This window comes from Anastrepha ludens, chromosome 4, assembly GCF_028408465.1.
Source record: "Anastrepha ludens isolate Willacy chromosome 4, idAnaLude1.1, whole genome shotgun sequence".
Classification (NCBI taxonomy): Eukaryota; Metazoa; Arthropoda; class Insecta; order Diptera; family Tephritidae; genus Anastrepha; species Anastrepha ludens.
Window position 1 is genome coordinate 62,887,708 of NC_071500.1, and position 26,061 is coordinate 62,913,768.

The 26,061-nt window shown below is 36.4% G+C and overlaps 2 protein-coding genes across 3 annotated transcripts; both read left to right on the top strand.

The window, feature by feature from the left end:
- Positions 1 to 1,379: 1,379 nt before the first annotated feature.
- LOC128861565 (venom serine protease Bi-VSP-like) lies at positions 1,380 to 22,725 on the top strand. The gene is made up of 7 exons (XM_054099796.1): positions 1,380 to 1,528; positions 12,272 to 12,441; positions 15,943 to 16,366; positions 18,417 to 18,710; positions 18,822 to 19,030; positions 22,153 to 22,224; positions 22,429 to 22,725. The coding sequence occupies exons 1-7, from the start codon at positions 1,444 to 1,446 to the stop codon at positions 22,561 to 22,563; spliced, it is 1,389 nt and encodes a 462-aa protein (XP_053955771.1). The 5' UTR covers positions 1,380 to 1,443; the 3' UTR covers positions 22,564 to 22,725.
- On the top strand, positions 9,407 to 10,449 carry LOC128861566 (uncharacterized). 2 transcript variants are annotated; one of them, XM_054099798.1, is made up of 2 exons: positions 9,407 to 9,689; positions 9,747 to 10,449. In XM_054099798.1, the coding sequence occupies exons 1-2, from the start codon at positions 9,599 to 9,601 to the stop codon at positions 10,271 to 10,273; spliced, it is 618 nt and encodes a 205-aa protein (XP_053955773.1). In that variant the 5' UTR covers positions 9,407 to 9,598; the 3' UTR covers positions 10,274 to 10,449. The 2 variants fall into 2 exon arrangements, with proteins under 2 accessions (XP_053955773.1, XP_053955772.1); XM_054099797.1 differs by having other exon boundaries at positions 9,407 to 10,449.
- Positions 22,726 to 26,061: the final 3,336 nt, after the last annotated feature.

A 26,061-nucleotide genomic window follows, 5' to 3' on the forward strand; every position in this document is an offset into this window, starting at 1 on the left:
TTTAAAGCCTTTACAGTTATCGAATAGTTTATACTTACTCCTTATTGGATTAAGTCTGACACAATAAAAACTTGGTTTACTTCTCCGCACTCTCAAAGCTCCGAGTCGATGGCATGAATCAGGCGTAAGTAACTGCCATCGTAAGAGTGGCCAATCAATATTCTTTTGTTAAGTTTTATAAGTTTAATATTGAGGCCTTTGCTGCTAACTTTGGGAAAATTTGTGCAAAAAGGTTAGGTCGATTACTTGCAGATGACCGTAATCCATCGTACCATTCAGAGAAAATACTACTGTGAAGCATTCTCAAAGCTTCTTCGACAGTATCTTGAGCCTCGATGGCACTGCCATTTTTTGCTGCTTCGTTTGCAATTTGATCTGCCTTTTCAATAATCGGCATACAAGAATGACTCGTAGACCACACCACATGAACATTTGAGAATTGAAACTCTCAGAGCTCCGCGTCAAACAGAGCGATACAGTGATTACTGGAGTAATTGTTTTTTAATTGTTGATTGTTCGAGAAGATAAATACTTTGCCCGCGCGTGCCTGATATGCAGCATCTAATGTCCTTAACAATGTACATAATTCCCCAAAGGTGGAGGATGCGCAACATTCTATTTGAAAACCAAAACTTTCTTTTTTGTTCTGATGCCAGACTCTTCAGCCAACCGAGTTGGCCAACACCGAAACATCAGTAGCAAAAACATCAAAGCTATCAGCTAAATACTCATGAAATTTTTGTTCAAAAGTAGCTCTAATTTTTACTTTGCTCTTGACGTTCGGGAGGGCATCTTGGTGTTTCTAAAAAGGTGTGCAATTGTTTTAAATACACAGGTTTAACTGGATTTCATGTCAGTATTATTGACAACTGTGTCATACATTTTAATATTGAATTGTAGCAAACATTTATTACACAAATTTCAACGGATCCGTCAGCTGTTTTTTGTATACAAATGGCGGTAGTGAGTTTTTTTAATTCGTTGACACCTGTTAAGTCCTTTCAAAGTTAATGACATTACAGCCTCCAGTTTTAATTGGTTTTTTTTATACGTCACCACGGCCTGTTTTTTATTGTAATACGATTTACATTTTTTTCTATTATCATTTTAATCGTAGCAATAAACAAAGTTACACATAATTATATACATACGTGCAAGTGATTTCATGGCAGTGTGTAGCCAGTTGCGACAAATTAAATGTCTAATTATTGGCATCATTTTTATTATATCGTTGTTCTTTTTTTTTAATAATAATGTTAGTATTTTCCATTGGGTATGTACGTACATAGGTATTTCGGTGATCCCCTCAGTTGTTCACTATTTAAATGTTTAAAAATTCAGTGTGAATCGGTTGTTGATAACTTTTAGCGCTATTCAGTTTTAATATTTTAGAGAATAAGGACCATTTTATCTAATAAAATCTAGTCTTCATTTTTTTCATAAATGCCACAGAAAGTGTGTACTTTTACTGTGAAATGCAGTGTATTCTTAATATCTTGTATTTTAAGTGGATTACGAATCAGTAAATGTAAGTGAAAATTATATTTTTTAATTGAATAAAAAATTCTGCACCCCATGAACTAATATTTCTAATGTATCTATGTATGTCCAATGTGTGTACTATTTGCCAATGTGTTGTGTAGGGTAAAGGCCTATAATATTGATAATTCACTGTTCGCCGATGCCAAAGTAATTTTACACACGTTTTGTTGAGGTAGGTTATGGTTACTATTACTCTCCATGAGGTTGTGGGAGGCCCCACTAAGGCCTGGAGGTATCACAACCAGTTGCTTTTGATCTCCTCCTCTAATTCCCGATGTGGTTACATCAATTTGTCTCTCTAATAAACGATGGCACATTTTGGATAGTTAGAGATTCCAGGTCTTTCAGACATCCAAAGAAGTAAGATTTTAGGCAGCGATGCCGTGTTGTAGCAAGAGCGAGACAGTGGCAGAGAAAGTGCGCAACACTCTCCACTTCCTTCTTGCTGCTGTAGATGCGGCAGGATCCATTCGAGGGAAACTCTATACGCTCCCCGTGTGTTTCCATAAGCCTGTGCCCGTTAATGACACAAGGCACTGTACTAACACAAGGCCGGTCAAGATTGTTGAGGGACTCTGTTCTGTTTTTATTCATGCTAGGTCAGACCGGTCTAGTCCCCTCACAAGTGGGCTCAGCACTTGCCTGCGCGAAGCAGACCGACCTAATCTGAAGTTTAGTGCGTGAGAATGGAGGACGCTCATATACTGGACAAATCTGTTCCCCTTCTAGCCGGCTCATCCGTTATGCGTTTTTCAGGCATACCTTTGTATTCAGGGTCCCAGATAACATTCGTGATCCACCGCTTAGAATAGCTCTAAGTTCAATTGCTACTTTGGATAAATTAGTGCTCTGCAGAAATTTAATGGCAGCTTGACTGTCTGAGTAGAGAGCAATCCGTTGTACTATCCTGCGCCTTGCTTGTGAAGCCACTATAGTGGTCAGGTAGCCGTAGGCCTAGGCCCACCTGCAGCCCTCTCTTTTTTTTTATAAAGTGTGCTCTCTTAGTAACTCATATCTATAAAAAGCTAATTTCGAAGCGAATCTTCCACTGTTTGTTTGACTCCTTCATTATAGGCTATTATTAAAAATATATTGAAATATGCGTTAAATGAACCCTGCGTGCAAAACTTTTCTTTGACCACTTGCTTCTAATTTAATAAAATGTACGAGTATGTGCCCTGGCCGTACATTAGGAAGAATTTCAAATGCCAACCAATTTTTGAAAGGTGCAGCTAAGTTATTCCTGAGAAGCCAAGGCGAAATAAATAATTAGTGTTGCGTTCACAACAGCGTTGTACAAGGAGTTTCGTACTATCTTATCAGCAATCAAAGTTTATCGTGATCTCTAAAGTCGTCGTAAACGTCCAGATGAATACCTTCGCGAATGCTTATATGTGATGATGGAGATCGGTATGTCGGTAAACCTGGAAAAATATATTACTGTCCAGTACTACATTGAGGGAATACAAGATTTCGAAGCAAATAAGTACAACCTGTATCAGGTTGAAAATCTAAATGGATTCAATTAACATATAATAAAGGCCTGGTGCAATCCTCGTCTTTAAACAAGGCTGCTCCAAACTCGAATTCAGCAGCGAAAGGATGTATTAACTGTGGCGATCTTTTACATTTCACGAAATTACTCACGGTAGCATACGACAAATTAATACATCGCGCATTGGAGTGCAATGGTGTAGGCAAATCTACAGAATCCGAGAAGAGTCATGTGAACATAATGACATTTGGGAGAAAATGTTATTTGATCTTCAAAGACATACATTTTATTGGGAGTAACGTATCCGCTCTCAAAGATACGGGTTCTAACTTATATTTGCTAATCATATTAAACTAGTCCAGAGTGCATTGATCCATTCAGTTTTATAGAAAGCCACTTTGATTTATATTAAGGAGTACAAAGCTTTCTCCATGAACTCATGGATTCGATTGTATTTATCATATAATGTAAGAAAGTGAAAAGGGAGAATCAAATTTACACCTCAAATCTAGAGAATGTTGCTAGCTCGGCTTTCACTTACTGATCATGTGTACATATGTAGCTAACGAAACTTTGCGACTCCAGGGGCGAATCAGTTTATATACCTTGTCGCGAATGTCACGAAAATATTTCATCATAAAGGGAATTTAATTATTTTTTTACTTAAGCCTATGTTAGCTCTGTTTTTGTATACTTATCGGCTCTTAAGCTGAAAAAATACAATAGCTTATCGACAATTGCCTATAACCGACAAAAATTTCGATTTTTCCACAACTATTTTTTATAAGAGTGTATAAAACTGTGCGTTTATCACTTCATACTAAGTTTAGAACAAAATTTTAAAATAAAAAAACATTAAATGCCGTCTGAAAAGAGCAGCACCTCGACTTCGGAATTTTTAAAGATGTAAATCGAAAATACTTAATCAATAACTTTGAAGTTTTACAGGCGATTCTGCAAACTTTGTTTGATGAAGGAGTAGTACGACAGTTTTTAACATTATGAATATTAAAAATTAGATTATATTCAAAATTTAGGACATCTTTCGTCAAGTATACAAAATGTATTTTCGAATTTCTACAACTCGTTCTTACTTCTTCTGGGTGTTTAGCCGAGCTCCTCTTTTTAATTGTGGTGTACGTCTTGATGTTGTTCCACAAATGGAGGGACCTACAGTTTCAGGCCGACTCCGAACGGCAGATATTTTTTGTGAGGAGCTTTTTTTTCATGGCAGAAATGCACTCGCCTGCTGAGGGGTGACCGCTATTAGAAAAAACTGTTCCTGCATTTTGGTGTTTCACCGAGACTCGAATCTACGTTCACAAGGCTATAGCGGCCGCCCTCTCATGCGACATAGGGCATCAATATAACTATGTAGTTCTAACATAAACATATACGAAGTATGTAAGTCTACAGATGTTAAAAATTTACTAATAATTATTAAGTCCCCCATAATTTTTCCTTCTTTCCTGATATCAAATGCAATAAAGGCAAATTTTGCAATGAAAATCTGTTTAAATTTTCCCTTATTTCGAAATAAAAAAGCTTAAGTATGAAAAATCAGTTGTAGTAATTTACATAGTATTACCACAACCCCCTTGTGCTTGGAATAACCTTTCACAATTCGAACTTTGAAATAAAAAATATGAGCGAAGTAGTTTCTAGAGTTATTTAACAAATTTTAGCTGGAAATATATAAATATTTTAATCAATGTATTTATTACAATATGTTTTCTAACATTCAGCTATACTTAATACTTATACTTATACTTAAAACTGAGACATTATACTAGGTAGACATCCATGGAAAACACCCAATGGTGAGAAATTTGAGCTCACAATTGATTTGGGTATTTATGATATAATATGCATTTGTAATCACTGTAAGTGTTTCCGATTAGAACCTTTTGAGTATTTCGATGTTAGAATTGGCTACAGTGCCTCAAAACTGTATGCCGTAGGTCCATATTGGTTTTAATAAGGCTGTGTAGAGTGAGAATTTGCTTTTGAGAGAAGCATGGGAATTTCGATTAAGGAACCAGTATAGATTTCGGAGTTTGCTTTCAAGTGCCTTACGTTTAGTGAAAATATATGTTTTCCATGTAGGCCTGTCGAGGTGCATACCAAAATTTTTCTAACATTATTTTTGGGTATGATTACAGTATTGAGTTTCAAAACAAGTTAATAGAGACAGATAGAGTTGTATATACATATATGTACGTGAGAAAGAAGATTCCTTCATCTAGCAGTTGTTTAAGTACTTCTTCTGTGATGAGATCATATTCCAGGCTTTCTTTGTTTTAAGCTTTTTTATAGCTGCTTTTACTTCTTTCTTCGAACATTTTTTATGGGCGGGTCCACCTTGTGAATGGATGGTGCGATAAAATTTCAATTAATATTGAATCCTCAATTCAGCGAGGTAAATATTTATTTAAAAAAAGGGTAAACATTTTATCTCAACAAGGTGTAAAGAAAATAATTGTTGGAACTTCACCGATCAAATCATCAAATACGCTTAAAATTTTCTATTTTTAATTACGCTAAGCTTCAACAACACAAAAATGTATACTGCATATTATGTAATTAAACGTATGTACATACAGCCCCTATGGGAAAGCCAACTGGCCCCAATCTACCGCAGTATCATGACTCATCGGCTAGTCGAATTCGATGCCATTATCGGGTGGTTTTTTGTTTTATATAGTCACACTTGGTGGCTTATTCCATTTATATACGTAATGGTCCAATTAAAAGTTTTTTATTGAAATAAATAGTTACGAAGTAGACAAGTCGTGTAGCACTATATGTGAGTTCACTAATTATTTTTATCTTAATAGTTTTTCTTGCTCAAAAACTTGATTGTTCGTTAGTATCATACCCTCTAAACAACTTTAATGTAAATTTATTTCCAAAGTATCATACCCTCTAAACAACTTTATTTCCAAAGTGAATGCTGTGTCGTCCATGCGTAGAATGTTTTATTGAAAATAATTTCTGGATGAAATGAAATTTTATATTGGCAGCGGGTTTGCTTGAAACCTAAAATGGTAGAAAAAAGTTTAAAATAGCGGTCGCCCCTCAGTATGCAATGACAAACCTCTGAATGTATTTCTGCCATTAAAAAGCTAATCATAAAAAAAGCATCTGCCCTTTGCTAGCGATATAAAACAATAAGTGCTCCCATTTATGGTCTTAAAATCACAAAGAACTAACGCTTCTGTAAATTTGATAAAAACAACAAACGGTAGGGAACTTTGCAAAGCAAGGCCAAGATCAAACAACAACTTTTTGCTCCTAAAATATATTTATTTTTTTTTATCATATTTTATCAATTTTAAAACAGCTGCAATTTAGTTTTTTCGATAAACAGTGTAATGGAGGAATTTTATTTTTATTACAAATATTTTTTTTGTTCGCTGGTTTTAAGTGTTTGACAAAAAACGGACATTTTCAACGCGATCTAGTAATAATTTTTTTAGCTTTCGAAAGAAACAAATTAATCATAAGCATAAGGTTTGTTCATCGAGAGATATGGTCTTTTTTAGACACATCCTTACAGTTAGAAAATCTAAAAATTAAAAAGGCTGTCATTCCAAGGGCGTTCCAGTTGTACCCAAGGTTAAGGTCTCTTTCGCTATGAAATTAATTGCAGAATGTAGCCTTAAAACTTTTGTAGTCGGTAACGAAACACCCTGATATGCATATAATATATAATTGTTCTGACAAACAAAATTGCCAAATTTATTAAGAAGCCACTGTATGCATCGGCAGAAAGTGTTAGTTTTTTGTCTTAAATTTCGATATGGTGGTATGATTGGCCCAGTTCTTTTGAAAGCTTTCCTGCACAGTGACACTTTGGTTATAGATCCATTCTAAATCCACGTTTTGAGAGAATTTTGACGATCTTTTGTTAGGACAGAATGGAGCTTCATACCACACAACATATCCTACAGCCGCTGTTTTGCGCGCCAACTTCGGTAACTTTGTCGCCTTTTGCCAGCGTTTTCCAAACGGGTACCTATGTATTTACTCGTACAAGTGTGAATGGAACCACATTCTAACAGCGATTACAAAACGCTATACAAACACGAAACGGGTAAACCAGCTACGAGCATCAATAAATTTGATTTTCCATATACCCCTGTATGTATGTATGAAAAAAAAAAACGATTGCCGATTTTTTTTTTTAATTTGATCAAATAAACACTTTGTTCTTCAATAAACCGTCATGCGTGAAATAATGATTTTAATCAGTAAAATTTATGTCTAGAGCTAAAAATAATAGAACAAATGAGTGGCTTTTGAAACATGACTGGATTTAGCAAAAATTCAGAAATGGCGCTTAAATCATAATAAATATGAATTAACTTCAAATCAAAATAAAAATAAATTACCCAAGTCAGCATCATCCCTCAATTTTTTATGCAGAGAGAAACTAATTACAATTTTAGTATGGCGGTCGCCGCAGTCGAATGGGTTGGTGCGTGACTACCATTCAGAAGTGCGTAGGTTCCAATCTCCGTCCATGAAGCACCAAAATGATAGAAAAAGTTTTTTCTAAGAGCGGTCGTTCCTCGGCAGATAATGGCAAATCTCCGAGTGTATTTCTACCATGAAGAAGATCCTCAAAAACAACATCCGCCTTAGGGACTCGACTTAAAATAGTCCGTCCTTCTATTTGTGCAACAAATGAAGACGCACGCCACAAATAGGAGGACTCGGCCATACGATGCGATATGTGCCCATAATTGGTTTAAACTGGGTTGAATTGCTAAAATGGTTGAAATTAAATTTTTTTTTAATAAATTAAAATAAATAAAACCCAAGTTTTCGTTTTTCGTGATGCTTTTGGAAAATGTTTGTATATCAGATTTCATTCACTCGGTGCCTGTCCAATTATCCAATATCTTATTGCATAATTGTTTCTGGTTACATTCCACGAATGACTTGGGATTAAATTCGTCTTAATAACCTGAATTGTGTATGGATCGTAAATATAACATTGGAGTTTTAGGCAATCTATAAAAAAGTCGATTGATAAATTGCAGCTCGCAGACGGTCAATTCATGTAACCAAGACTGATAACCAGATTACCGCAATTTGTGTAAAAAAGATAGACGATTTAATTGACCATGGAAACTAAAGATCCCACAGCCCTCGTATTCAATCCATACCCACAAAAGATTGTGACGTAACGAGCAGAATTTCACACTAAAATGCCACTCTCTCTGTAGTTGCAATGACTTCACGACAATCATAGCGGTGATGTGGTTTTTATTCTGTGCTATGATGAAAATGTGAATACTAAGGAAAGATAATTTTTTGGTAACACCCAATACTTCGTTTGAGCTGCGATAAGATACCGCAAAAAATGAAAAGTTATACCACGGTACCATGCTTCCTTCCAATATGATCCTAAGGGTGAGTAGTTATTGAGCGGCCTTCGCCTTTGATTTTCATTAGTTTGGATTCAGTTGCATACTTTCGGCCAAAGAGGCGTGTTGCTGTTTTGCTTCTGAAACTTCTTTTCAATAAATGTGGGTACTGTTTGTGCAACATAGTCCGTACTTCCGAAATAAACTTGCGATAAGCGCGGGTATCTTTATATATAATATATGCCAGTAAGAAGTTGACAAAGGGCATGCACTTTTAGTTTTATAAAATATGATTGTGGGGATAGTTCCATAGCAACTGGAACTCAATACAGGGTGTAATTTGCTACTTTCTTTTTGTAAGACGACCAACTCGGTCTAATACACTGTTTTTCTTCCGACAGTCGGTTCTAGGTTACCGCAACGACCCGAGTATAAATCCGGGCATCGAAACCGCGGGCACGAACCAACAAGTGATATAATTCACACTGTTTGGAGCAGTAAAGACACTAACACTGAAAGATGTAAGCAACAACTATTGTTTTGAAACAGCCCTGTAACAAGTAAGTAATTTCCTAAAAGGCGCGTTAATAATTTTTTCCTCCTGTCAATTGAAAACTTCGAGTGGTGTTACTTTTCTTCGTACAATAAATTTCATTACCGATTCTAAACTGTTCCATTAACTGAAGAATTAATTTTAGCTGAGTGATTCAATTCTCGTCATGACGCGTATATGTTTATCAATAATTTAGCTTTTTATGCGCTCCACACATACCAAAATGTATAAGTAGATGCACATGCAGGCAGCGTTAGGCCTTTACAGTGACAAAGAAATGCGGCCCTGTATGGCTGCATCTAATTAAATATGTATGCATAATTGAATTTAATAGGTGACGATGCGTTCACCACGACTCGAAACAAAAAATCCATTTGTTTGGGATAATAATATAATTTTTGGAGTATGTGAAGCAGGAAATTACTGCACACCTTGCGGATCAACCAACCAACCCACCAATATAATAACCATGCGGAATAGTTGGCGAGTTGCCAATGGCTTTACAACAGTTTAATGTAACTTGTGAAGGTGTCTAGTCAAATCGGTGCGTACACATTGAGCAACACGCGCAGATACCAAAATTCGTGCATAATTTTTTGTAATGTAATAAGTGGATAAATTGACATTATCATCATGATGTGGAACGATCTGTGCTTTAAACTTTACTTCTGGCCATTTTTGAACTATCTGGCGGGGCTCAAAGGAATTTGCCCGTTTTATATAGGTTACTTCCTTTTTATCATGCTACCACCGGGTACTTTAATGAACACGCCTTCCACAGCCTCCACAACAACCTCAACAACAACCACCACAACAACAACTACCACCACCGCAGGCCCTCCCACTGTGCCAACATTTTCGCCTACCCCACCAACATTTTCGCCTACAGCACCAACAGTCACAACGATGCAGCCGTGCCCAGATCAACCCTTGGCGTGCTTGAATGGTAACGTGTCACCAATACCCAACTGCCCATGCATTGATCCAAGGCTGAGCGGAATGGTGGGTATGATGGGGGCGCCAGGTATGACAATGACACCATTGCTGGCTAGATCAGGTCCCGCGTCATCGGAATTCCAAAATGCTGGAGAATTGTCAGATCGTCTGACATTTATGCCAATAAATACACAAGCAAATGCTCCTCCAAATTTACAACCGAAAGCAAGTGGTTATTTTAACTTTGCTAATAGAGCGCAGTCCGGCGCAACAACGAATGCTCCAAATTTGTACGGACCCGTGCCCATGGGCTCTGATATGATGGTTTTTAGCTCACTTAATGGTCGTCGACGTAGGAAGAGGCGAAAGTGAATGTGAAAGTGAATTATGAAGAATTTAATTTTTATATGCACACAAACGCATATATACATACATACGTATATACGCATACTTATATACATCTTTATATGTATATGAATTTTGGTCTGAAGTATAAATCAATATATAAATATCTAATATACTTATCTCTATCAATCAATGAATCAACAAAAGGCTTAGTTTTAAATTTTGGTTGAAAAATATATAATTTATCACTACAATGTGGCATGAAGTTATGCCCTTACTTAAGAACATTAAAATTGTATCTTTAAGAAAATTTATTTTAAGTTTTTATGAGAGTATCTATACGCATTTGAATAAACATAATTTATATATAATAAAGGCACAAAAATATAATTTGTAGTAGAATTTATCCACTGTATGTTATACCACTCGTATATGTACATATACTTGTATATATAGGTATATATATTAGTTTAGGGAAACAGAAACCCATTATTTTCGCCTAAAATTTTTGCGCAAATGCTTTAAAAGTGTTTTATAATCGATTTGAAGCTCCCGGCCAACTTCGATTATTTCTGTGATTTTATCGAAATGTTCTTTAACATCAAAAATGCCTGAACGGAATCGACGAAACCAAACTACATTTAATTAGATTTTACAGTATTGGCACCATAAATACCATTTACAATTTCTGCGGCATGGCTTGCATTTTCGCCTTTATCAAAGAAAAACTGTAAAATGTACCGAATTTTCTCTTTGTTGACTTCCATTGTTAAAACCCTGTGACTCACAACTAAATGGAACAAACAAAAAACAGTAAACGAATTTGTTTAGTGTGAAATGTCACCTTGACAAGGAACATCACTTTTAATTGTTTGATGGATACTTCACGAGATATCGATTACTACAGCCAGCTACCTAGAAAATAGTGGAGATCTTTATCCTCAATATATATATTATATATATATATATATAACAACATAACAATTTAACTATATATTAGGCCGGGTCGATTTGTGGGGAGGCAAAAAATCGCCCATTGCTCTGTGAAAATCATATTCTAGGGATCAAAATAAGAAACTTTGCCGAAGGAACCATACCTCTAAAACGAATTCAGATGTCCCCCAATTTGCGTCGAACTTTTTAGTTTCTTTTCTCATGTAAAGGCCAAAAATGGTGATATTTTGAAATGATTGTATGGGGAACCCCCCAGCGGAGTTCCAGGGGGTGTGCCACTGGCATAGGTGGATCGGCCGTCCAAAGTTAGTGGGGGTCGGTCATACATTTGGACTCGATTGGAGCACTCTAAATGGGTCAAAGTGGGATTTTTCGTTCGACCCAAATTGGGAAACATCAGAATTCGTTTTAGAGGTATGGTTCCTTCGGCAAAGTTTCTTATTTTGATCCCTAGAATACGATTTTCACAGAGCAATGAGCGATTTTTAAATCGACCCGCCCTACTATATATATATGTATATATATATAATTGGCACTTATAGACATTGTGAAACCTACAGTTTTAGGTCGGCGAATGATTTTTTTATGAGGAGCTTTTTCATGGCAGAAATACATTCGGTGATTTAACATAGCGTCTGGAGAGGCAACGGCTATTAGAAAAAACCATTTTTCTGTAATTTTAGTGTTTCATGCGCGGGGCTTTGAACCCGGTCACTATCGAACAGTAGTCACGCATCAACACATTCGGCTACGTCAGCTCGTATTTACCATCTAACACATTTACTGTGTTATGTAAGTATATATGTACCACCGAAAAATTCATTATATGGTACGAGAGTGACTATGGAACTACAAATACACACACACGTATGTGGCTATGTATGAATTGCGTATACCAAATAATGATGAAAATGGCCCTTAATTACTTTTTTCGTTTGTCTAACTACCTCGAGTTTGGTTAGAATTTTTAAATGTTTGTATGCATTTTTTACTGACCCCATTTTTATTCTGCCTCTCTTTCTATCTTTTATCTATCCTTTTTTCTTTTTATTTTTTCACGCTTTCACTTAGCACAAAGCTGCGTTGATTCAAGCTTGAGAGCTGGAAACTGTGTACCTACGAGTTCATGTCCTCAATTAATTCAGGAATACTATGAAGCTTCAAGAACTAAGTCGTATTTTAGCGATTTACAGGATTTTGTGAGCAGTTCAATGTGTGGGTTTGATGGAAATAATTTCATGGTGAGTATTGTGTTGTTGAAGGTATCAAATACTTCCATTCAAACCAAACAATCCATTTACTTTATGGCACCTTTCTGGTCAAGAATTTCGAAAAAATCGATTTTTTTTATGTTATGATTTTTATATTGAAATTCGTTGCAGTTTAGACCTTACAGTTCTTTAAAACGAGACCGGTTTGGAGTACGACGTGTTTTTCTCGAAACTATTTTTTCCGAGTTGGCGTTGGTACTTACTTAAAAAGTACTGGACCGATTGATTTGAATTTTTAATATGTTATTGAGTAGACTTGTGGCTCTCGCGGGTATAATAAATTTTTCTAATTTTTAAGAGCGAGAATATGAAAAAAAAAATCTTTTTTTTGTTTATCCAATAAACAGATAAAATAACTAGAAACATTTTTTTTTTGGTGTAAATCTGTTAGCCACCAGCAGCCCAATCAGTTACGCCAGTGGCATGTGTTACGTCAGGGAAAGCAATTTTTTTATTATTGTGATTGAAAATAATAATTTTTTTTGTAAATAAAGAATTAAACGAATACAAATGATTTTCAATTGATACCGATTGTTTTTCTACGTCTTCAATTTTCACATCTCTAGACCAGAAAGATGCCTTAAGTAATTTTAAAATAAATAGAGAGTGACACAAAATCGGGAATGGCGTCCTGTGTCAATCATATTTAATACTTTTGAACTAGACAGCTGCAGTATATCAACCGACAAGCAATGGAGCGCTTAAAGGTCGAAACCAAGGCTTTCATCACTTAAAATCGTTTTTTGTTTTATTTAGTAAAAATGTTATTCAAAAACTTAATTTATGATTAATTTTGTGCCACCTTAGGTGTATCTGAGAGTGAGTTTGATCTCTCTTCGTAATTTAAGTTATCGCTTCGCATAAATTGACTTATTTTTATTCATAAATAGCGCTTCTTTAAAAAAAAATTATAAATAAGAGTCTATTAAAAATAGTATTTAAATGATAAAAAAGAAACATATTTATCCATACCTAACCATACCTAACAATATTCCGCTGAGACGCGAAAGGTTCACAAGCCGCCTTTTATGTTTAATGGTGAAAGAGAGCCATGAATTTAATAATTGATAAAATAGTTCCAGACTAATATTGGGTATGTGAATAAGTTTTCGGCCTCGTAAAACAGGTGTCGCTGCTTATACTATTTTTGTGTACGCTCTAGTAATGTACTGGTGTTTTGAAGGTGTATATGTGAGATCTCGATCGCAATAGTTGACATTCGTTTGAAGCGGAAATATCCTTTTTTATCTGACGTCAAAAATATCTACGTTCGTTCCGAAAAAACAGCATTTGCAAGTATTTATGGTAATCACGCTCCATCAAATACAACTTGTAAAGAGTGGTTTGGACATTTCCAAAATGGCAATTTCGACGTAAGTGATAAAGATCGCGAAGTAGCACCGCAAAACTTCGAAGATACTCAACTAAAACAATTATTGGATGAAAAGGCATGTCGAACCCTTGATGATATGCCTAAAGAGTTGGATGTTGTCAGATCTACCGGCGGTAAACGTTTGAACGCGATGGAAATGGTCCAGAAAGCAGGTAACTGGGTGCCACATCAATTGAAGGAGAGCGATTTTCTTGAACGGCGCAAAAGAAGAGGTTTTCTGCATGACATCGTCAGTGGCGATGAAAAATTGATCAATTATGATAACCCCAAGCGTCGAGAAAGATAGAGCCTTCCAGGTGAACGAGGTTCATCGACAGCGAAAAATAATGAAGAAGGCTGTTCTCTATCGGTCCAGAAATATTCAGAGGGACTGAATTGGGAAATTTTGCCCCATCCGACGTATTCCCCAGACATTACACCTTCGGATTACCATCTGTTCCGATCAATGCAGTCAGCCCTCATTGGAGAGCGGTTTACTTCTTACGAGAGCATCGCAAACTGGCTCAATGAATAGATCAAGCCAAAAGAACTCGAATTTTTCGTCAGAGGAGTCCGTACGCTGCCTGAAAGATGGTGTGAAGTTTTAGCTTCCAATGGCACATACTTCACATAATGTCATGTAATATTTAATTCTTTTAAGAATTCGCCTGGATGGAAACCCATACCCAATATTAAGTTCTTTTTCAATAAACAGTGTAACGGGGTATTTTTTTACTCTGTTCGTTCGTTTTAAGTTATGTTTACCATCAATACACAATTCAGTTGATTAATACGAGTCATTTGTAGAATCAAATTAGAAGCCATTATGCAATAAGATATTGGATGATTGGACAATCAACCGAGGTAGCCATATGAATGAAATCAGATATACAAACATTTTACAAAACCATCACAAAAACCGAGAAATCCGGTTTTATTAATTGTAATATATTTACAAAAAAAAAATATTATTTAAATTATGAAAATAGAAACATACCTATGCATACCTAACAATACTCCATTGAGCAGCGAAAGTTTCGCAGACCGACTTGTTGTTTGAAGCTGATTGAGAGCCATGAGCCGTTAAATGAGAAAATAGGAGGGATTTCGTCTTATTTACATATATACATAAAAGCTTACGCGTGCTGTTATCGAATACTGTTATACGAAGTATTATACAATATAATCACACTAGGAAGGAGGAAGGTTGCATTCCCTGCCCCGGAAGTTTAACAAACAGTTTTTGCGCAAAATCAACGCATGTAGTGTAGAGCAACTCTTCCGTTCTTCGTTCTTTCTTTCTATCAGATTTAAGTTTATTATTATTATTTCTACCTAACATTTTATTTTCTTTGCTTTATTTCCAGGTATGTTGTGCCACATCCCGCAGTCTAGAACGCCTGGATGGAAACCCATACCCAATATTAAGTTCTTTTTCAATAAACAGTGTAACGGGGTATTTTTTTACTCTGTTCGTTCGTTTTAAGTTATGTTTACCATCAATACACAATTCAGTTGATTAATACGAGTCATTTGTAGAATCAAATTAGAAGCCATTATGCAATAAGATATTGGATGATTGGACAATCAACCGAGGTAGCCATATGAATGAAATCAGATATACAAACATTTTACAAAACCATCACAAAAACCGAGAAATCCGGTTTTATTAATTGTAATATATTTACAAAAAAAAAATATTATTTAAATTATGAAAATAGAAACATACCTATGCATACCTAACAATACTCCATTGAGCAGCGAAAGTTTCGCAGACCGACTTGTTGTTTGAAGCTGATTGAGAGCCATGAGCCGTTAAATGAGAAAATAGGAGGGATTTCGTCTTATTTACATATATACATAAAAGCTTACGCGTGCTGTTATCGAATACTGTTATACGAAGTATTATACAATATAATCACACTAGGAAGGAGGAAGGTTGCATTCCCTGCCCCGGAAGTTTAACAAACAGTTTTTGCGCAAAATCAACGCATGTAGTGTAGAGCAACTCTTCCGTTCTTCGTTCTTTCTTTCTATCAGATTTAAGTTTATTAATATTATTTCTACCTAACATTTTATTTTCTTTGCTTTATTTCCAGGTATGTTGTGCCACATCCCGCAGTCTAGAACGGCCAGTAAAATCTACTTATATGTTACAAAATCCCGTTGCTACGCAGCAAAAAAATCCAAATGTTTTCACATTTCAATTTGCATCGCTGAATTCAAATCCAAGTAGACCAACATCATTAGGAGTTAACCCAACGGAGAGTTCACAAATAGTTCCGGCGTTAAAGCCAACACCAGTGAATATACTTGTACCAGAAAGTTCCAAAGGACCTGCCCCATTGCCAAACAATCCTACTTATCCTATATATTCGCCCATTTTGTCATTCTCCGAGCCAAATATTAATGCTTCCATGGTTGTTGCACTAACGCGGTACACAGCTACGATGGGAAGAGGTGCCTGCGGCTTGAGTGCCGCCTATACAAATAAAGTTGTAGGTGGTATGGAGGCAAGACGAGGTGAGTAAAATGTAACTCAATTGCCGAGTATTATACAATACGACAATACGAAAAAAAAGAATCGATGTAGACTATCTTCATGTTGATTTTAAGCCACATTCGAAAGCCACAAAAGAGTGCAAGAGACATAACCAACTCCAACAAAACTGGGAAAATTTTCTTCTAGTCTGAATATCGAGTGTCGTTTTGAAGCTATATTAAGAAGTGAAGGTAATAGCTCTTAACCTTTAAATGCAATTAAGAGCCTCTTTTGCCTTGAACGAAGTAAATAATTGAGATGAAAAGAAAAAGAACAAGACCATAAAAAAGTTTGGACGCTAGCTGGAGTATTGAAATACGTGTTTTTGTTAAACAGCTCACGACTCTTTTCAATTTACGAGAGAGTATTTTCCCTGACGTGCTTATACATACATAGTGCTTATTTATACTTGTATATCAAAACCTAACCAACTTCTGAATATCGGATATATGTAATGACAAACGTGAAATTACATATAAAAGCACCAAAGCGGCATATTGACATTTTTTACTTTATTTTTATATATTTGTTAGTGCCAATTAATTTAATTTTTTATAACATATCGTTCATAATCAGAAACAAATAAAAAAATGGATACACGGTTTTACAGCTATATTACTTATACTTATATACATTCGGTGAAAAAAATATCGGGAACTGTTCATTTAAAAAGCGCGCGTTACACATAGGTCTACATTTTTTTGCTAGATTGTTGGTATAACTGTCCTCTATAGTGTCGCAGAGTTCGAGCGTGATCTGTCAATTAGCTTGTTTTCGGCGATTTTCACTATGGATAAAAATATAGAACAAAGAATTTGTCTTAAATTTTATGTCTCGTGTGCCGAACTGTTGAAAATTTTGTAGAAAGCCTATGGCGAATGTGCTTTATCAAAAATATGGGCCTACGAGTGGTCTAAGACTTTTGCAGAGGGCCGAGAAGTCGTGGAAGATTTTCCTCGATCTGGTCGCCCATCAACGTCTTCAACGGATGAAAACGTCGAAAAAGTCAAGGAAATGGTGCTGGAAAACCATAATTTAAGTTTGAGGGAAGTAGCTCGTCCCCTTAGCGTGTCTCATGAACCAATTTGCAACATTTTACACCATCAATTGGGCATGAGACGCCCAAAAAATTCATCGGAAGAAGGTGGCTGAAGACATGCGGCAAGTGAATTTGGACCCAACGTTTATCCAGCGCATCATCGCATCATAACAGGTGATGAGACGTGGGTATATGAGCTTTCTACATAAGCCGAAACCCAAGAAGAAAGTGAAAGTCAAACTACTCGTTTTCTTTTATTATCATTTTGTTGTGCACTCGGAATTCGCTCGAAATGGTTCTACGGTAAATAAAGAATATTATTTGGAAGTTATGCGTTGTTTGAGACGTTTCCCAATTTGTGAAAAGAAAACTCATGGATCTTGCACCATGATAACCCACCGTCTCACAAGGCTCATATGGTGAACACTTTTTTGACCAAACACTGCACAAATAACATCGAAAAACCTCCGTATTCCCCCCGTTAGCCCCCTGTGACTTTTTCCTTTTCCCAAAACTTAAATTGCACTCCGCGCACGCCGCTTTGAGCAGATAGAGGCCATTAAGGAGAATTCGCTGAAGGAGATATCCTCAAACGCTTGTAAAAGGTGCTTTGATGACTGGATGAATCATTTTGAAGGCGATAAAATAAATGTTGATGATTAAACAATTATATTGCGTTGTATTGAATAATTGGCCGTACTTTTTTGACAGAATGTATGTATGTAGATGAGTATTGGATGAATTTTAAAAAAGTTTGCATTTAGAATTTCGATTTATGTGGTGCTTATTATAGAATAAAATATATATATTTTTTTAATTTAATGAAATTAATTGGAAACAAAGAAATATAGTCAAATTATTTCATTATGTTGGGATGCCCTTATCATTATGTCAGCCTCTTTATTTTTATAAATTGTACAAATCTTACCATAACTGGGTATATGGTATTAATTTTCAATAAATTGTACTACTGTGGTTATTATACATTTTAGGCGCATACCCATGGATGGTCGCTTTGGGCTATCGCGATGAATACCATCCAGACGCTCTGAAGTTCCTCTGCGCCGGTAGTTTAATATCGAGCCGTTATGTTCTAACTTCTGGACATTGCATTAGTGCTTTGCTTATCACAGCGCGCCTAGGTGCGCATGATATTAGTAACCTGAATGAGGTGGGTGCCATTAATATACCTATCGAACGGAAAATAGTTCATGAGCAATATGATTTGAGGCATGTAGTTAATGATATTGGATTGGTACAACTGGCTGTACCTGCACCAGAAACAGGTAAGGAAGTTCTTCATACAATTATGCCAAAGTTGGTTTCAAAGTAAAAGGGATTTTTTAAAATACTTATTGCATGTAGTATACTTGTTCTCTCTATATATATTCTTACAGCATATATTGGCACAATTTGTCTACCCGAAGGACCACGATTCGCAGAGAATTTGGCTGGCATGAATCCGTTCGTTGCTGGTTGGGGTGCAGTTAAGTTTCAGGGTCCCAGTTCAAACGTTTTGCGTGACGCGCAGGTACCGATAGTGAGCCAGCAGACTTGCGAACAGTCTTATAAATCCATATTTCAACATATGGTTTTTGTTGATAAGGTGAGCTTTACAAATATGCGTAAATAATTATCAGGAGTCCGATTAAACAAACCATTTTAAGTTTTGCTCTAATTTGCCATCACTAAATTACAACTGTCAAAACTGCCCCATGTTTAAACAATTTGTATGGAGCATCCATAAAATGCACTTTTAATTTTGACATTGTGTTGTGACATTGCCTTCGAAATTGTGATAGTTTCGCGGGTATAGCTAAATTGTTATCTCACTCTGCGCATGTATGTTATCAAATCAGATTATCCGATTTGATATTGTTGGATTTATGTTTTCGAAGGTTTTAGAAAGAAAACATACAGCTTGTCCAGCAAATGCTTTGACATACTAAAATATTGAAGTTATTTGCACTTTTATTAACTAAACCTTGAATTTGAAGAGCCTTTCAAAAATAAATATTTCATTGCCCTAAATAGTTACCAGTACTTCGTAACGGCAAACTCTTTGAATCCACCAAAGCGAGCAAAAACAAAACAAAGCCTCTCTCGGCATTCAAAAAAGTGTTTTTATGTATCTATTTTCGGCTAAGATGATTTGATATACCGCTATTTCACTAAATAATTACAAACGCGTTCGTCAGCAATCAGTCAAAAAGTGATCGTAAGATTGATTTATTGACCAAAATATCAAATCGTATGTAAAGTATAAAGAATCGTGTATTGGAAAACGGACATCGTTTGAGGTGATTTAGTTAGTCTATTATAATTATACAACAATGGAAAGAGTGCAAGAGTCATCAGAATGGATTTTTTTTAACACAAAAGTGAAAATAGGCTGGCATCAAAATTTGCCAATGGCAGACCACAGAAAACATCTGGCCGTGTCGAATATATTTTGTTGACGAAAGTAGCCCCAAATTTTCGATGTGATTTTCCAGTGAATTTAGAGATGATTGTGAGGGGAAAGTTGATCATGAAACATTCCGCTAAGTTTTCCACAAGCACAATTGCTTGAAAGAAGCCTTTGCTCTTTACACAGCCTATTGAAAAGCATTATCTTTCACTGAACGTACCTAGCTCAACGAGATAGCTACTGAGACGTGGTATTCTGCGATGAGACTTAAAGCACGTTGTATTACAAGTACAATGATGAACCCAATAGAGTGTGGAGGCAGCCATAAAAAGCACTGGAAATGCGAAATGTTATACCGACTTTCAGCCATGATCCAGCAAAGGAATGGGTAATTTTTTATATGGAAGGGAAGATGTTGTTGTTGTTTTAGCAGCATAAACATTCCCCATACATATACGGGGAGTCCTTGGCCGGATATAAATTCGAGTCGTTTCGGTTACGTCGACCCACTGTCGTGGGAACGAGAGAAGAGAAGATGGATGGATTTTGTGTTACTTTTAAACCGAATAACTGTATTTTGTAATATTGGCTTATGAGTTATTTTGTTTTGTCAAATAAAACCAAAGATTAACAATTATTCATGAGCAATATATCTGAATTTCGTTAGATTAGAAGATGTAAAAGTACTTGCTTCACAAACTGTATATGGTGGCCACAAACCCAGAAATAATTCTTGAACTTAAAACGAGATCCACACCAACCAAAACATGCATAGTCACTTATGTGGAATTGTGTTTTTGAGTGAGTTCAATACCTAAATATCTTCTAAACTTCCAAAAATCTTCATCTTATGAGGTTCTAGAAGTAAACGATACCAGATAACAGTTGTTTACCAAATGTTGCTTTAAACTAGGCTCTGAATCTAAAAATTATTCATCTTTCAAGTCAATACCATTGCACCTGCTGACAAGAGTTGCTCTCCACTCATATTGTTCGTGGTACCCATGCTATGATGTTTACTATGACTAAAAAACAGTATTTAAAATGACTACAATACTGACATGCGTTGAAATACTCGTGGAATTTTTGAGTGTTGACCGAAGGTACTTTTTTGCCCTCTTCTATCGTTATACAAACTTCTTTTGGGTCCTCATCGGCATTCAAAAAAGTCGGTCATAATGAGACACCCTATACCATAAGATTAAACTAAATGGCAATAAGGCATCGTATACATGGACTTTCAAGTTCGAGTTTCGTTTTTATATACACGCATCTGATTTAGAATATGAGTTCCCATTTTTCTTCATGTTTCTTGCACGATAAAACCATTATTTGCTTAAAAGTTTTGATGATGTTTAACACGTTGACCGATTGATCGTTCTCCGTGCGCAGCTCCGGTCCGGTCGTTACACTTTTAGTGGGACGGACAGTATTACAGCTAAAAGATAAATGTAGCCTGAATGAATGTAGTAAAAGTACTATTAATGATCTTTATTGAAGTATTCTAAGCAAAAGTGTGTCTGGGATGTATAGAAGTCACAAAATGTAACAACTTTTTTTGTTAAATTCTTCGCTTTCTTAGATCCAAATAATCGTTATCATAACAATCCGAACAGTATATCCGAACTTTACTTACGTGCCCTTCCTTTTTCTGTAATTTATGAGCAATTTTTCCGTCCCGATGTGGAATTTGTTCATCTACTCGCTGAGTCAGGCAATTGTTTCCGAAATTCCGTAATTGATATTTTTTGTCCGGTTAATTTTTGAAAGAGGAACAGAGAATTGATCGCTGATAATATTACATTATCGCATACTTAGAGAGCGACCGCTTTTTGTCGGCTGAGGGGAAAGATCAGAAATATTGGCACAGTGCTCAATGTATTAAGTATCAAATAATTGGGGCTCGATGGTTACCTTTCAATCTTCAATTGCTTCTGGTTTATTCATATAAATTCTATTTCTCAAATGGTTTAACAGAAAATGATCCAAATGGACGATTATACGGCCAAATTACTACAAAATATCAATATCAACAAATATCCATATCTATACCAAGTTTATTTCGAGCTCCGTTATATACAAATATACAATAATTTCGATAAATCCAGTGAGCACAGATCCACCATTTTCATGATGGATTTTAATTATTTGTATATGGTTCTCGTGCGAAATCGAACTCATTTTTGTAAATTGTTGAATTTCTTCGTAGCATTTGCCAAAAGAGAAGCTATCGAACTGTGACAGATGTAAAAAAATAAAATTAAAAAAAGAAACTGGAAAAAAACTTTGTGAATTGACGTATTTTCCTTTCAATTCAGTTCATTTGCGCCGGCAACTCATACTCGGACGCTTGCCAGGGGGATTCCGGTGGACCATTAATGATGCCGATGGTAATTATAAACAAAAACTTTTAATATTCTTGTTGAAGTTATGTCGAGTGTTAGACATCGCAGCGAGTGAATATGAGTCAATTAATTTGGCGCCAAAGTTCATTGTCATTTCACTTTTTTTTACTTTTTTGGCACATTCATATCAACTAATACGAGTACTTTTTATTAATATTCACTTTGTTTTGCCTTCTTTCGTCTCTTTAGCTGGAAGATGGCGTTTATTGTTATTACATAATTGGCATAGTGTCTTATGGGTATGAATGTGCTCGAGTTGGATTTCCTGGGGTTTACACACGCTTGGCTTCCTATATGCCGTGGATTCTCAGCCATATGGTGTAATGCTACATCAACCAACAATTGCTATACTAATACGAATACAATATTAGGGATGCAAATGTAGTATAAGTTAATGAGTTATCATGAAATATTTACATGAAATATTGTTACGGTTTAAAAAAAGCATATACTTGTAAATATAATATATAACACATGGGCTGAAAGTCTCGGGCCTAAAAAAAAAGACCCGTGTTTTTGTTCAAACCAGCTTTATTTATCAACGCAATTTCCCATAACGCAATCATTCCAGTCCCGCTCTAACATTTCAATACCACTTTTGTAGAACGATTTATCTTTCGGCTCAAAACAGGCCCCAGTTGCAGCAATAACCTCTTCATTCGTGCGAAATATCTTACCGGCGAGCACTTTTTTTAGGTTTGCAAACAGCCAGTAGTCGCTGGGAGCCAAATCTGGTGAATACGATGGATGTGGGAGCAATTCGAAGTGCAATTCATGTAATATAGTTGTGCCATTTTTTTATTATTGAATTGTGACGTTCCCGTTTATGGCCACTTTGAACAGACCTTTCTTAGTGAAATGGTCTTACAATATAAAGCCAACGCGTTTTTTTGAAATCTGTACGATGCCAGCTAACTCACGCAACTTCACTTTTCGATCATTCAAAACGATTTTGTGGATTTTTTTGATATTTTCTGGTGTTACCGCCTTATTTGGATTTGGAAAATTTCTGGCCTAACACATAGCTAGTACCATCTATGTGTTAGGCCCGGGGGTTTTCAACCCATGTGTTATTTATTGGGTACGGGAATAAGTTTCCGTCCTTTCTTAGCCAAATTTACGAATTATTGAAACAATTAAATAATACATGATACTATGTGAAGTATGTGCCATTGGAAGCTACAACTTTACTTCATCTTTCAGGCAGCATACGGATTCCTCTGCCGAAAGATTTGAGTTTTTTTGACTTGATCCATTCATTGAGCCAATTTGCGATGCTCTCGTAAGAAGTGAACTGCTCCAATAAGCGCTGACTGCAATGATCGGAATATATGGTAATCCGATCGCCAGTGATGGTTTTAGATGGTTGGAAACCACAAATGGAGGGACCTACAGTTTCAAGCCAACTCCGAACGGCAGATATTTTTTTATGAGGAGCTTATCCATGAGGAGCAGAAATACACTCGTAGGTTTGTCACTGACTGCCGATCATTATTAAACTTAAAAAAAGTATCAAAATATGGTAAAATGGTTTATCTCATAAGCGTTTAGGCGTATGAGAAAGCTTTATTACAGACATTGGCATTGCGTGACGGCATTAAAAGTATAGCATTTAGAAATTTGCCAAGACAACTGCAAAGCGGAAAATGGTCATTTCAGAGCTCTAGATGTTCATTTTCCTTCAATTCGATCTAAGAAATAGCAGTTTCATACAATTGGCTTTTGCGAATATCATCGGCAAAGCTTAGCAAATCGTTTGACTTACGCGGTTTATGCCTACACAGACAAATATTGCTTAGCGCAATAATATTTTGCATGTTTTAGATTCATCAAACCAGAGAGATTCTACAGGGTGCGTACGGTATTTGAGGACAGCTTGAGGACACGAAGATGACTGAGAAAAGCCATAACATTTCAGGCGCTTCAAGGTGTTAAATTTTATTTAGAAAGAGTTTTGATTAGATCACTCGCTGTTGTCGTGTTTGCTCCGACATAAACTGTCTATAAACTTTTTATTTCTATGTAGTTAGCCAGATTGAACCACAGCAAGGCGTGCCTGGCTATAACTACTTTAGTTTAGTTTATACATATAAATATTTTCATGGAAACATTTATTTTCATGAAGAAAATATTTCCTGCAAATTCCGGAAAAGATCTGAATAAATAATAATTAGTGCACATAGCAAAGTAATGAAAAAATTTGCTTTCGCTTATACGAGGGTCAATTTATATATTGTAAAGCGTGTGAAAAGTAGTATTTTGTATTGTATTTTTTTTAGTAGTAGTAATATTTTGGCAAAACAGTTTTTCGTTTTTACAAAAAGTAGTTCTATTTCAGAAAGTTTAATTGAAAAATCCACCAAAGAAAAAAAAAAACACAATTTCATTTTGTAACATTTAAAATAATAAAATAATTTTCCACAAACACAAAAATTTTAATTAGTGAAACCAACTACTTTAAAACCTAACAGTTATTCAACCATTTTTAATACTAAAGGAATTTAGATTGTAAACCGTTGCGCAATGAAAGTGAAATTTAAATATTGTTTGATGCGATTTTTATATACCTATCCCAGTGGGGATATCAGAAATAGTATGTAGTTAATTTTTTGTCCCAGCGTTCCTCAAAGATGTTCAGAATCTGAATCAGGATAGCACCAATAAGTTAAGCTTTCGAGATATTCCGGCTTCAAATTGAAAAAATTTCGAATGAGGTTAGGTAACATACTGCGCTTTCTTTTAAAGGTCGTAGTAATACCTTGTCATGTCGGTCTCCTTGCCGCGGGGATTAGGCTTAAGTGGCGAGTTAACCCCATTCTATGGAGATTAACTTACCACGAACTAAGAGGGCAGCTCCATATAGGAATTGGGTATCCACTCAACCGCGGAACGGCGGAATTGGTGGCCACCCAAGTACTATGTGGAGAGTACCGTACCGACAACCTGGCAGCAGGTATAAAATGCATTTTCCTACAATGTGGAGGCTCAACAAGGATCTCTCTGCACGAGGTAACCCACTTCTGGGAAATCCTCCCGTCGAGCAATCGACGGCTCGGGCATCGGATGTGCAGGCCCGAACCCCACATTCCCCTATGACCGGAACTGACACCCAGGGTTCCGGAGGAAGCGCACTACTAGTGGTGAAACATGGCACATTGGCTATGCCAATGGAGAGCCGAGTGAGTGTGAGTGACACACCGCCGTCGAAACGATCTGAAGCAACTGAACAAGTTGTGGAGGATGTGGAGATGGCGGACAATCTCTCAGTAGACTCAGACGGATCTCTGGTACCGAGTAAGTCTTTGACAACGGTTAAACCTGGTGCGAATCAGGTAAGTACCGGTAAAAAGACCGAAGTTATTGGAGATTCGAACGCAGGTGTTGGTCTAACCGCAAGGCAGATCAAACGAAGGAGACAGAAGGCGAGGCAAGCCGAAGCACTAGCTAAGGCAAGGACTCAAGCTCCGTCAACTTCGACACCTGTAACGGAAACGGGAAAGCGCGGCAGAACAGAGGATTCCTCTGTAGCGCTGCGCTCTTCCGGAAACGAAACGGGGTCTGTGCCAACGACCGGGAAGAGGAGAAAGGCAAAGAGGAGGAAAGTCGAGAGACGGAATTCGGAAATGCCTGCATCCTCGACCCAATCCAAGGCAGACAAACCTTTGCCTGACAAGGCAGAGGCTAAGGGACCTCAAATGTCGAATGACACTCTTCCGTCAACGTCTGGTGAATCATTCGCGAGAATGGCAGCAAAGGCAACGACGGTGGAGATACATACCGACAAACAAGATGGTCTACTGTCCAAAGGGCAACAAGACTATC

Bases quoted from the DNA above. Each gene is read 5' to 3' on its own strand.
- LOC128861565 (XM_054099796.1), top strand. From the start codon at position 1,444: ATGCCACAGAAAGTGTGTACTTTTACTGTGAAATGCAGTGTATTCTTA. The intron at 12,442-15,942 runs GTGAGTATTGTG...CTTTATTTCCAG, and splicing joins TTGATGGAAATAATTTCATG to GTATGTTGTGCCACATCCCG. The intron at 16,367-18,416 runs GTGAGTAAAATG...TATACATTTTAG, and splicing joins TGGTATGGAGGCAAGACGAG to GCGCATACCCATGGATGGTC.
- LOC128861566 (XM_054099797.1), top strand. From the start codon at position 9,599: ATGATGTGGAACGATCTGTGCTTTAAACTTTACTTCTGGCCATTTTTG.